The 14,143-nt window shown below is 37.3% G+C and overlaps 1 protein-coding gene across 2 annotated transcripts in view; it reads left to right on the top strand.

Annotated features, from left to right (window-relative positions):
- The window catches only part of LOC131691207 (sodium-dependent serotonin transporter), a 136,195-nt gene that overhangs the window by 36,941 nt on the left and 85,111 nt on the right, over positions 1 to 14,143 (top strand). The window contains exons 2-3 of one of the 2 annotated variants that reach the window (XM_058977433.1): positions 11,803 to 12,180; positions 12,280 to 12,837. In XM_058977433.1, coding sequence (XP_058833416.1) covers positions 12,336 to 12,837 — 502 coding nt within the window. In that variant the 5' untranslated portion in view covers positions 11,803 to 12,180; positions 12,280 to 12,335. Of the gene's footprint in view, positions 1 to 11,802; positions 12,181 to 12,276; positions 12,838 to 14,143 lie in introns of both variants that reach the window. The other variant, XM_058977432.1, reaches the window with a different exon arrangement.

The raw sequence follows: 14,143 nt of genomic DNA, 5'->3' as shown, positions 1-14,143 counted from the left end.
CGCCGCTAGAGGTCGCTGTAAACTTCCGATCACTGACCTAGGAAGGAGTTAAGCTTTTGAAGATATGCTGAGCAAGTTTGTCGAAGACTGCAAGACAATCCAACCAACCGTTAAAGAGTTATTAACGTTTAAAGTTGGATACTGCTGCTTAATATTCGCAAAGGGCGTACTCCGCTTATCTCATGTATGTGAACCACGAGTGAAAGTGGGACAAAGTTAGAAAAACTCATATATCTCTGAAACGATAAGAGATAGAAAGTTATGATGTTCCACAAAGTTGTAGAGGAATAAAAGGACTTTTTGGTTTCACTAGAAAGTTTCAGGATTTCTCCGCAAAGGTGGCGGTAGTGAGCCAAGCAATTTAAAGGGAATACTCCTATCTGTACAACGGTAAGAGATGGAGCATTTGGATGTTCAACAAAGTTGTAGAGCAGCAAAAAATATTTTATTTTCTCATTTGAAAAATGCAGAATTCTACCACATGGTGGCGCCAGTGATCAAAATTAATTCAAGGTAATACTCCTATCCATACAATGGTAAGAGCTAGTGCAATCTGATGTTCTGCGAAGCTATATAGTATTTCAAAGGTTTTCGTGTCTCGTTGTAAAAGTAGAATTTAGGCCGCTTAGTGGTGCAAACAGCATAGAGTATGAATATATTTTAATACACCTTTTGAATGTTTTCTAAATTTTTCGAATTTTTACTCCAATTTTTTGTGCAGAGATTCTTTTATTATACATAACATGTTACAAAGTTTTCTTAAGACTATCATGCTATGATAAAACCTATATTCTTAAATTTCTCCGTAACCCCATTTATATTTCTCCTGTTGCATTCATTTATATAGCATTTTTTATTTTTTTAACTAACTGTTGACTAACTTTAAGAGCGCTCTTGTCTCAGAGATGTCGTGTATAGTGCCACGCGTCAGTGCTCGTTTATTACATCTCGCAGAGGAAGCGTACACAATGCGCTGTGAATTAGTTAGACTGGCATTGGTTGCACGGTTACAGGGCTGATAATTTTGTGATAGGTGAGAACTACTAGGGTCATTCGAATGCCAATTAGTGATTTTTTCATCAAATCTGGCCTCACTTATAACTTAGAAATAGGCTGCTCGAAATACATTCTGTTTTCTTACGCGGACTACAGGGCTTAAGAACTATATTGTGCTAGAATATTGCCAGCCTGGGATAAATACCTAAGTAGGCTACAATCCAATTCGCGATGTGCTTCTATTATATTCAGCATCCCCCTTTTTTGCATATAAGCAAAGCGTGCATGCCAGTTGCGCTACCTGCCCACCAGATCACCACATCATCAGATATTTGAATTTTGCTTTTGCAGATCTTCTAGAATGGGTGGATCGTCTCGACAGCTGGGTATTTTATGCGGTTCATCGCGCATGTTGCTCGCTATCGCCGGAGGAATATAGTGTATGTTGTTGTCGTCGGTGCTCGTTGGTCGCCTCAAGACGTGCCATGTGCTGCGAACCCAATTCAAATGATATTGGTTACACGAGTACAGGAATGATATTTTGGTAGTAGGCAAAGGATACTACGCCCATTTGAATACCCGATGGTCAATTTTTCGTCGTATCTGATACCACACAAAACTTCCAAACTGAACAATTCAAATCAATACTTTGGAATTGTAGTCCATGTGAGGTCATAGAAATAAGGATTACCATTTCACAGTGGTCCAGAATGTAAATTTAGCAAGAATTTTGAGATTTTTCTAAAACTAAACAACTTAGCCTTAATAAGTCTTTGGAGAAGTTTTCGTAGTTTGTGGGTTTCTTCTTTTTGTTAAAAAAAACATATAGGGTAATTGTACCAAGATCAAAAAAATAACTTTTTAACTATTCCAGCTAGAGCCAAATAACCTTCAACGAAGTTGTAGAACGACAAATCTTGGAAAAGTTTGCTGAAGACATGTGAGCTCTACCTCTCATACTTTTCATTTTACAACTTATACTTTTATTTCAAAATTGAAGGTTAGGGTGTTTCTTATTGTTTATCAGAAAAACTGTTTTAGTCAAATAACTTTTGCGGTATTGATTTAAAAGTGAAGTAGTCTACAGACAACTTTAAGATTGTTTTAAGGAAAATAACTTGTTTCATGGCAACTATTTATATCTGTTTCGTGGCAACTATTATATCTAACTATTTTTGCTGATGAGTTATGAGCACTTTTTCGCCAACAATAACAATATCACTCATTGGGGCAAACAAATAATAATTCTTTTTCAAGTATAACTAAGGTCATTACTAGAGTTATAATTGAGCAAAAAATAACGAATATGTTATTTTCTAAAAGTTCATAAAGTTGATTACAAAAATTCTATTTTTGATATTATAAGTTCTTTTGAATAATAGAACCTAGCGTTTTAATGTGGGTGGTTCTAATTTTTTAAAATCTAAAAATTAACTTTTAAATGGGTCGAGATAGATGTAGAAAATAAAATTTTAAAAAACTTGGTCGAAGACACTGGAACTCTATGTCGTGTATTTTCCATTTTACAAGAAATTTACCAAAAAATAGGATGTTTCTTACCAAAAGGTTTTCTTTATATAACTTTTCCTGTTTTATTTTTTCATAAGGATCACGTAAGAAAAACTTCCAGAATTTGCCATTTTTTGCGATCTATACTACAAAGCATGCTATATCATATGACAACAACGGTATTTAATGTTAAGTGTCCTAATCGAAGATAATGATATATGAAAAAGTTATATTTTTTTTATAAAAAAGTTCTCACACCTTTCAAACGAAAAAATTTTGGTAGTTGGAGTTTTAAAGAAAATTATGCACCTTAAAATAATCTTGTACCCCTGTCCATAGGGTACTTTAGTGTAAAATGAAAACTTTTTATAGAAATAAAACCGTTTTTAAGGAACACCTTACAGCTTACATTTGGATTTGTCGGGCAATGGAAAGTATAAAAGCTAGAGCTTGCGTGTCTTCAGCAAATTTGGTTAAAATGTGTTGTTCTACAACTTCATCGATAATAGTCAAGCTCTATCTCGAACCGTTCAAAAGTTTCATTTTAAATATTGCTAAAGTTAGTACCACCCTAGCTTTTGTTTAAAGCAAAACAAAGGGCTTGTAAAGTACAACAACTTTGCCAAACATATTGTAAGGCTAAATCATTTAATTTTAGCAAAAAGATAAAATTCCTGCTAAATTTACATTCTGGAGCCCTGTCCATTCCAAAGTACTAAGTAACTCAACAGTGACATTATTTCTAGGACACCAAAGTAAGCCAATAAAAGTGTGCTTTTTAGAAACCCATTATACTATGAAGTGCTGTTCCGTTTTTGTCGTGGCTAACGACTTATCATTCAATATACGGGCCCTTTTCAAAATTTTGGAATGAAAGTCGTGTAAGGTTTGAAACGCTCATATCTTTTCATATCATACTGCATGGAATTAATCAATTTTCGGAATTTGTCGAAAATAAGTTCAACAATGTTGTATAAAATTTTGAGGTATGTATGACATGCAATAATAACGAAAACCTGTTTCGAAAAATCTTTCAAAACAACTACTTGGAAATGGGGAAAAGTTTCAGCTCATCTCGGTCAGAGCCTTCAATATAATGCACCAACCGGACACTGAAATGTTGAGAAATTTTAAATGTAGGACCGCTACAATTTTATTTCAATTTTTTGTGTAGAGCTGTTTAGAGCGTACAGGGTTCTCCAAGGGCTGTACAATACCGGGAAAAAATATTTGTGAACTGTACACGGCTGGTGGATGAATCAATTTGTGTCGTTATTTACTGCTAGCAGAGGAAATTATTTTCATTTCTGATAGTTAGAGAGTAGCATGCACGACGAAAAACCAGATTTTAAACCCCCGCCCGTAATCAGTTCGTGATTCTTTACTGCTAACTTCATGCACCGAGCCGAAAAAAACGGATTTTACAAGACCCAACTAAAACAAGTTCGTGATTGGTTACCGCTAATTTCGTGCACCGAACCACACATCTTGAACAAAATAAATGTAATTTTAGTCGGTTTCTATTAGTCGACCTAGTTGAATAACCGGAGACTACATTTCAACATTTTTCCTGCATTCGTGAACGTTTTTCCTAATAAATCGCTGCTTTAGGCTTTTAAAATTGTATTAAAAAATTCTCATCTACAAAACAAACATAAAAAAGGAATTGCTAAGCTATGAGAAAAATTAATTACGATCAATTTAAAAAAAATAAAGACAATCGGTTAAGTGGTATTTCAGGAATCGTGATCACGGGAAAACCATTTTTTTTTAAATCGGTATTTCGAGATAATCGAGTTTAAAATTACCACTGCGCTTGGTAGACGAAGCACGCTTGGAAGCGCTGTAACTTTCGATCTATTTCTCGGATCTCTATAAAAATTTGGAAAAATATTCTCAAGGAGTTGTACTTTCAGATAAAGTAATAAAAAAAATTCGATTTTTTGAAAAATAAAAAAAGGTATGTAACCCCTTAAGCTTCATACACACAGTATATATGCGTCCTTATTCCAATTTTAATAACGAGACACGAAAGCCTTTGAAATACTGTATAACTTCGCAGAACATCAGATTGCACTAGCTCTTACCATTGTGGTAGAATTCTGCATTTTTCAAATGAGAAAATAAAATATTTTTTGCTGCTCTACAACTTTGTTGAACATCCAAATGCTCCATCTCTTACCGTTGTACAGATAGGAGTATTCCCTTTAAATTGCTTGGCTCACTACCGCCACCTTTGCGGAGAAATCCTGAAACTTTCTAGTGAAACCAAAAAGTCCTTTTATTCTTCTACAACTTTGTGGAACATCATAACCTTCTATCTCTTATCGTTTCAGAGATATATGAGTTTTTCCTAACTTTGTCGGGTGAACCACGAGTGAAGGTGGGACCTTCACTCGTGGTTCACATACATGAGATAAGCGGAGTACGCCCTTTGCGAATATTAAGCAGCATTATCCAACTTTAAACGTTAATAACTCTTTAACGGTTGGTTGGATTGTCTTGCAGTCTTCGACAAACTTGTTCAGCATATCTTCAAAAGCTTAACTCCTTCCTAGGTCAGTGATCGGAAGTTTACAGCGACCTCTAGCGGCGATTTTGTGAAGTGCGAGTGTTTCCCCATACATTTTGGCCAAAAATCCCATACAAATTTTAAGCTCTTTGGGGGAGATTTCGCTCAAATTTGGACAGTGTCATTTTTTCATGATTTGGAACGACGCTAGGGGGTGTAGATTAGTGATTTCAAAAATGGTCGTTTTATTGTCACCCTAATATATATATATATACATAATCATATAAAAATCTGTCAATAAGAGTTGATAGTTTGCGACAAATTTCTGCCGAAAAAAGCTGACTAGTTCAGCTATTCGAAATTTAAATTTTGCGAATTACTAGTAAAAGTTGCATATTTTAGTCAAGGTTTTCAAGGTTATACAGAAAACTTTCACATAAAATAAATGTCTTATTTCAACGCCCCGGTTATGTTCCGGACATTACCTAGCCCTAATTTTTCGCGTTCCTCTCAAATTTGCATCTTTCAATTCACATATCATGTTATATAATGATTTCAACAAGCAGACACTGTATTTGTATAATAGGTGAGAGTGTTTTGAAGAGGTTTACCCAGCTTTCCGCCGGCCCTGGTAGTTCAAAAACAGTTCACTGAAGCCAAATTGCATTTAGCCAAGAACGACAAATCAGTGATATTTGCCGAAACAAATCCAACAAACCAGTAAGATATGCCACTAGGTTTTAGCAAAGCAATTGCGAATGAATTCTGAAGTTATTTACGATAAAATTACAACTCTGGGCAAAAGTAGCGTAAAAAGTCAACTCTAGGAAAGGTGCTGCACTATTTTTACGCGACCTTCAGTCGTTGGAATGCGTATAAATTGGCATCAGACTTTTTAGTTTCTTTCTAAGAATCAATTTAATAATGAACATGGCCTGTGGATGGTGAAAAGCATTTTTTTGAGCGCAACGAAAACCCGAATCGAATACTATCGTTCAATATTGTACTATAGACGCTCCTCAAATGAACGGCTTCAAATTGATCGGATGATAATTGGAATAGAGCGAAAATAGGCTCACCGCGTTATTTCGCTCTGAAAAATGATTGAGGCCCCAAGCGATAGGCCGATTAGCTAATAATAGCAAATTCTCTTCATAGCCCCATCGATGCCAGCAAATTGAGAAGAACCTTATCCCATATCTTGTGAAATGCTTTCGAGTCTCAACAAAACTGTGCAGAAAGAAAGCTGTATCTGGCAACCACAATTATGACACAATTGGAGTTGGAATACAACCTAGCAGTCTTCCCAAGTGAACATCGAACACCATGTTCGCTCTAGTTCTGTGCTCATCTCATACCCACATTTCGTGTGCAAACTCGAACGCGCTAATGCGTACCAAAACACGAGCACGTGTTCGTTTGCACATCCGAACTCCATGTACGTACGCGGTGTTCGTACACACAGGATCTTAACACTAGTTTTCTCTTTCTCTCACTCATCATCACTAGCGTTGATGCATTCTGTTTTGTGCATGCCTTTCTTGTGTACGCACACGGTGTACGTACACGGTGTTTAAACCTAAGTTTGCACATTGTTCGCTTGGGTTCGGTGTTCGATGCAAACATGTACACAAAGGCAAAGCATGTTTGAGGTTGAACGCGTGCACGAAATTTTGTACACGGGTGCAAACTTGTCGATGTTCATGGGAAGACTGCAAACTAGAACCAGTCAGCATTTCGGTTCATTTTCCGGCATAACATTACTGGAAAGGAGTAAGTATTTTTTGCTCCGGAGGAGCTTCCGTGTACTATAACAAACCTATTACCAGCCAGCATCAGCAACAGTAGCGCCATGATCCGTAGTGAAAATAATTTAATTCTTTGTGCGAAGAAAATAGTCGCCCTGAAAAGGGCGATTTGATCTTTATTTCGGAAAGAAAGTTTGCTTTTAGATGCGCAACCTTCTTTTGATCTTGTTATCACGGGCAGCATTTTCTGTCAGCTCCGATACGATGGCAAGATATTCACCAGATTGATTCAATTTTTGACTTTTAGTTCCACCAGGCTCTACTGATTGCTTTTATGGCCCTTAGTAATTGTGCAAATTTTGGTACCGATCGGTTATGTCTACGGACCCTCCAAAAATTTCAAAGTTTTTATGGAAATTAGTATGGAAAATCGGTTAACATTGAAAATAAATTCGTAAAGAATCACCTCATCAATCAATTATTCAGAACATTATATATTTCTAAAGGGATTCTTCTACTGAACCAATTCGTGGAATATAGTAAGTTTGTGAAAATTCGCTGAGAAAAGTTATTAGCTAAAAAAGCAGCATGGCTTCAAAACAAGTGGAATTTATTATTAATCATAGCAGCCCTGTTTGAATAGCGACATCGCTATACAAGTGTAAACTAGACTTGCCAACCAACGCTCGCGTGTGGTAGATGCAGTTATTGAAACAGGGTTGCTATGATTAATAATAAAATCCACTTGTTTTGAAGCCATGCTGCTTCCTTAGCTAATAACATTTTTCAGCGAATTTTCACAAGCTTACAATGTTCCACGAATGTGTTCAGTAGAAGGATACCTTTAGAAATGTATAGTGTTCTCAATAATTGATTGATGAGGTGATTTTTTAAGAATTTGTTTTCAATGTTAACCGATTTTCCATACTTATAACCATATAAACTTTGACATTTTTGGAGGGTCCGTAGACACAACCGATCGGTACCAAAAAATTGCACGATTACTAAGGGCCATAAAAGGAATCGGTTGAGCCTGGTCCCGACCAGGAGAAAATAACTGGCCAATAATCCGAACATACTACTTTTTGGTATTATGCCAAAACCTGGTATTAATTGATTATTAATACCTCATTGAGGTATTAAGCAGGTATTGAAAAATGTTTCTTTGCGGGAATACCTCAATGAGGTATAATACTTTATTTTGGTATTGTTGATGTATTCCAGTGATTTTTACAAATACCAAGTCACCAATACCTTAGTGAATACCTCCATACAGTGAATTTTGTTATTGGAAGGTTGAAAAGGTTTTGTTATTATTCAGGTATTATAATAACTCGTTTCATTATCAACTAGTTATTCCTAGTACATGTCTCAGTTATTATTTCAGGTATTTTACCTCTTATGTAAGGCTCCTCAATACCTTATTGTAGTGTTCAAGTATTGGGTACATTATACCCGAATTTAGTATTATGAAGTTATTTTCTTCTGCTCGGGGTGGAGCTAAAAGACAAAAATTGAACCAGTCTAATATTCACTGCTGCCATGTAGACGAGTGCTCGGCGTAGTGACCCAGCAAACAATGGACAGGAAACGAGATCGGTACGAACCAATCGGATTTTTTGCTTTTTAAACACCTTTCCTCCTATACCATGACCAGACAAGCGAATGTTGCCAGTACGATAGTGACACACGAATGCATTCGCATACTACCCCCGGTTTTATACTTGGTTCAGTTTGTGTTTGAAGCCAAATGGGCAGGCCATCGAAAGAAATCCGTTTGCTTCGATCGACAAAGAGGAGCAGCTTCGAACAAAAACTTCAAGCTTTGCGGGTCGGTACCAATCAGGAATGTGCTTCAGTCACCTGATTTAAAATCGTTCCAATTGGCCCTCGTTACTAGCACGGAGCTGTGCAAACTAATTGGTCGGTGTTTATTCAGTTACTAAGTGACTAAGTGACAATATATTGATTTCGTGAAAAATGAATTTAAAGTTTGAATCGCAGCATCCTTTACCCTATAATTGGAAATTAATTTTTGCCATAATTTATGTTTATTGTTATATATTTCAAATTGGGCAAAAATCTAAAGTAGTTGGAGAAATTCAGTGCCATCATTATCTCATTTTTTATGTTTTGCGACTTAGTCTGGTCTGACTTAACACCGACCAATCATTACTCTCTGTCAACGGAGCCGGTTGAATCATAATAATCACTTTATTGAAATGGAGTCTCCGTCCCTCCAAAGAGGTTAACCAATAGAAATCGACTAAAATCACAATTCTTGCTATCCGGCTCGATGCATGAAATTAGCGGGAATCAATCCGAAACGAGCTTCGGTCATAAAATAAAAAATCGGTTTTTTCTTCCACCCATCGGAAATGAAAATGATGGCCTCTGCTAGTAGCACGTTACATCAAAACTGTTCATCCACAATGTGCAGCTCAAATTTAATGTTTCCTTCTCGGTGTCGTACAGCAGCCAAATACGAATGATAATAAAAACAAATCTGTAGCGGACCTATATTTAAAACTTTCCATCATTTAAGTATTCTTTTGGTGCACCATATTGACGGCTCTTAGCTTCAGCTCTAGATGAGCTAAAAATTTTCACCATTTCCAAGTAGTTTTCGAAAGATTTTTTAAAACACTATTTTTCAGCTAATAATGCATGTCCTACATATTCCAAACATTGCTACACATATTTTAGACAAAAGGCCGAAGAAATTGAATAATTCCATTCAATACAACAAAAGATATAAGCGTTCAAAAGCTATCAAAACGGGAAATAGTGAATCAAATAATTTTATCAATTTATTCGGTATGCGCCAAGGTAGTAATCTCGGACCCCTGTTGTTTTGCTTGTTTTTCAACGACATTTGCTATGTACTTCCACGAGGATGCAAACTAATCTATGTTGACGATCTTAAACTGATTATCTTAATACGACCTGAATTGAGCTGCATTGAACTGCAATGGCAACAACATGAATTTTGTAATTGATGTGCTAGAAATCAGTCAGTGTATTCAAATGCTCTGTAAGTTCTTTCAGTGGTAGAAAAAATCCAATTCTGTGGAACTACACTGTTTCTGGAAAATAGATTGCAAGAGTGTCACTTGTCAGGGACCTTGGAGTACTGTTGGACTCTCAATTGTCTTTCAGAGATCGCTATTCCCACATGATTTCACAAGCCAACAGCAATCTTGGATTTATCATAAGAATTTTTTTGCTATCCTAATCTAATTTGTGTCCCACCCTACTAAACATTACCAGATGGTATGTGCATTCGAAATATTGTGAATCGTCTGTATTTGAAAATATAGAAAGGTTTTTACGCGCATTTGCGAAATTACTTCAAATGGGCTTTTCCTCACTCAAATAAATAAATAAATAAATAAATAAATAAATAAATAAATAAATAAATAAATAAATAAATAAATAAATAAATAAATAAATAAATAAATAAATAAATAAATAAATAAATAAATAAATAAATAAAAAAATAAAAAAATAAATAAATACCGTCATGCCTGTGCCACACCACCCCTCTCCCCTCAGATCCCCATCCTACACCTGTTTCAAAACTCCCCTCTTCGCACAATTATTCATACAATCATTTTGAACCAATCGTGTCAGTAGAAGTACCGTTCGTCCCGAGAACTGACTGATTACATCAATATGGGAAAATGGAATAATCTACTCAAGCTAATTTTCTATTCTATTCCATTCTAACCCTTACACAGCCAGTATTGAAAAGCATTCTGGAAAACACTGCAGTTACAATTTGTTGTTTTTCTTGTCAACATCAGTATTTGAAGCATATTATATGTAATATGTCGCAAATATTAAAAGGGCCGGGGCTACTGTGCAGAGTTTGTTTTAAAGATGATTCAAAATTATACGGTAATTAAATTCTTCATTCAATGAATGATCAAAGTAGCGAATCCTTTTGAATCTCGAAGGAGGAAGAAACGAGGACAACCGTACCGACCGTTTCAGTTTAAAGGGGATATGATAAATCGTTGGGAGTGACTTGGCTAAGAAGGTTAATGTCCTCCTTTGGGATGGGACAGATGTATTTACACCTTGCCCTGGCTCATAAAGCCTAGGTTAAAGCGCCTTTACTCGCTCTATGCAATATGTGTAAACCAAATTCATTGATGTTTTAAGCGACCAAATTTTGACAAGAATAATTTTCGTGATTTTTAATCTACTCAAGCTAATTTTCATCAACTTTTTTCAAAGGCAGAACAACAATAGGTACTCCTTTAAGTTGACTAAATTTTGATCGAATGAACTGGACTGATATGAACGATTGTGCTACCTATTGGAAAATAGAAAGAAATCAAAACTAAACAACTCGAATGGTGCAGTTTATGTGGATGGGATTTGTCCAAACACACCCAAAGATTGCTTGCCGTAGTAGAGGTAAATATGATCGAAAATAGTTGTTATATCAGATGTAGAACAAACACGTGAAACGATTATTCTACTGTTGTATCATAACCACACGCTTGCTTTGATCAGCAGATTTTCTTGCAATATCAAGAAAAAATAAAACACATTTTCACACACTCAAGAACCAGCATGATTTAAAGCCTCTTACCTGTCTTTTGTGGTTAAGGATAAATGTTCTGTTGTTTCTCCCCTCAAACGGGTAGCATCAATATCATTCGTTAGTGGGTGCGTAAATACAAACAGACAAATAATTTTCCATCTGAACGCACGGTTGGCATCAACCAACCCCCACCGTTCTGTTGTCGGTGATGTTGAAAGTCAAAGATGACGATGTCATTAGTGGTAACCGAAACATCCGGAGAGAAGAAAAAAATCGCCGGGAAATTCTGTTTTTGAGATATGAGTGGACAACTTTTAAGTACTTGGGTTTTGAATGGGTCTTTTGCCGTTTCCTTGCACGCACGTGTTTTTTCATATTTTTTTCGCACGAAACAGCGAAACCGCGACATAAGCCAGCAACAGCATTACTTCCCATTAAATATACCTTTTCCATTTTTTTTTCTCCTTCTTGCTCCTCCATAGATGTCGCAGCACCCGTTGGCCATTCGTTCACAATGACAGCAACATTATGGTCAGGCAATAATGAGAGCACCGGGAATAATATTACACGAGATTAGAATCTTGAAGTGGTTTGCGGTGACCATCTTCACCGCCACCGGGTCTGCCATCGCGGCGCGCACATCGCAACTGTTTGCAACGGATCCGGGAGCTTCGGGGTAAATTCACTGGCTGAAAAAAACTAACGGAGAAGTTTGTCACAAAACCGGGGTTTTTTATTTTATGGCAATTTGTTAGTTTCTTATACCTTCCTTCCAAATGTAAGAAAAAGCGAAGAATTTCATCGCTGTAGGGGTACAGTAGAACGACGTTCGTGTTCAAATTCAATCACGTCATCACCAGGTAAGCAGAAGGTTTGAAAGTCACGTACTACCGATGTAACGTGTATATGTTGCGTCAAATCAATGCAATTTTCTCTGTCTTTTCTTGTTTCGTTAGCAGAGTAGGCGCGAATTGCATGCCGACTCCGGTGCCAATCGACCCGGTCGGTGAAGAAAATGACGAATGATACGAGCACAACAACAACAACGAAAGCCAACGCCAGCTACGATCAGAGTAACTGCAAAAAGCGAGAATCCTGGCATTCGAATGGGGATGTGACGGGCGATGCAGGGCCCGATCCTGGCGGGGATGGTGACACGGATCCGAACTCGAATGATCGGGCGAAGGAAACGACGGCTCTCAATCCGAAAGGGGCTCATCTCGGCGGAAACAAGGAACGAGCCCTGGTTGTTACGCTGACCGGTGAGAGGCGCCGGGAGACGTGGAGTCAGAAGACTGAGTTCCTGCTAGCGGTTATCGGATTTGCGGTAGATTTGGGAAATGTTTGGCGCTTCCCGTACATATGCTACCAGAACGGGGGCGGTGCCTTTCTCATCCCGTACTGTATTATGCTACTGTTTGGTGGGCTGCCGTTGTTCTACATGGAACTGGCCCTGGGGCAGTTTCATCGGTGCGGTTGCCTCACGATTTGGAAACGGATTTGTCCTGCTTTGAAGGGTGAGTGAGATTAAAAAAAATCTATCTATTGAACTTTTTTTTCCCTATTCGCTTTTCTTAATATTTCTTTACTATCGATTCCCCCCCCCCCCGGTGGGATGCGAATGCTGCAGTCATTTACTGAAATGAATAGTTTTCATTGCAACGGCTTTGGTCCCCGGATAGCGAAATGTTCTATGTCAGCAATCTCCTTTTGAAGGAAACGTTTTTATATCATTTCACGTCTGTTTAAGTTTCAACTTGCGTCACGATTAAAAGAACGCGAAAAGTGGAACAACATACAAACGAAGATTACTACGCATAATTGTCCCATGCAGATAGGGAATGCCTCTGAACCTGGAACAATTATCCGTTGCTGCCAGAATACTGCCCATAATCGCATGTTTGTCCCACGTTCTGTGAGATTCCCTATTTACTTGGAACTTAGTACTTACACATTCTCTAGGTTTCCATCGTCAATACTTCGATTCAATCATAATATTTTCTGACGGAGTTCCGGCTTAAGAGGTTATATTCCCTTGAACTCGGAGAAATTCAATGTAATATTTCAAGTATATAGCTAAATTACAAATCGACTATGGATCTTCGCATAGAACATGTTATACGCACGATACATCTTAGATTTAGACTCCAACGAAGGAAAAGTAGAGAGTGTCATACCTGTCGCTAGATTTTCCAGAGGGTTATGGGACTGATATGCCTTCATATCTGTACTGGAACATCGGATTTTCTTAAAAAAAAACCCTCGTATAGCCACAATTTCATATTTCCTCTAATATTGGTTCAGTGTGAGCACGTGTGTTATTACCTATAGCGAACCAATCTGAACGCCTACTTAGATGTCACACGACAAATCAAAACTGATCACCAGCACTTACCCCATACCAAACGGGCAAAGCTGACATATAGCTTGACCAGTTTTGATAAATTCGAACTTAATTCAGTTTTGCCGTTTTCGACAGCAGGAGATTATCATACTACGCGCTTCGTGTCTGATTCACCGAGGAGCATGAAACAAATGGTGATTGTCATTGGATGTTCGAATGGTAATGACAATCGTCAACGGGAATCACACCGAGTTGGGTAGAACAATCAATCAAAGAGCGGTATCGGTGTTTTTGGCTTTTTTATGCTAAATAGGTTGAATTTTCGAACTTTAGAATGTGGTTGAAGTCAGTTTGATCCCGCTTGAACGCGATGACGGCCGGTATGGAAAATTTTATTATTGGACTTTAGCCATTCGCAATGTGCCTTATTCGTTTTTGCTTATTTGGCACGAGTAAATCAATCATTCGATTCAGTATTC

Source organism: Topomyia yanbarensis, chromosome 3 (assembly GCF_030247195.1).
Source record: "Topomyia yanbarensis strain Yona2022 chromosome 3, ASM3024719v1, whole genome shotgun sequence".
Taxonomy (NCBI): Eukaryota; Metazoa; Arthropoda; class Insecta; order Diptera; family Culicidae; genus Topomyia; species Topomyia yanbarensis.
The sequence above is the reverse complement of the archived record's forward strand: the minus strand, read 5'-3'. Positions and strand labels throughout refer to the sequence as shown.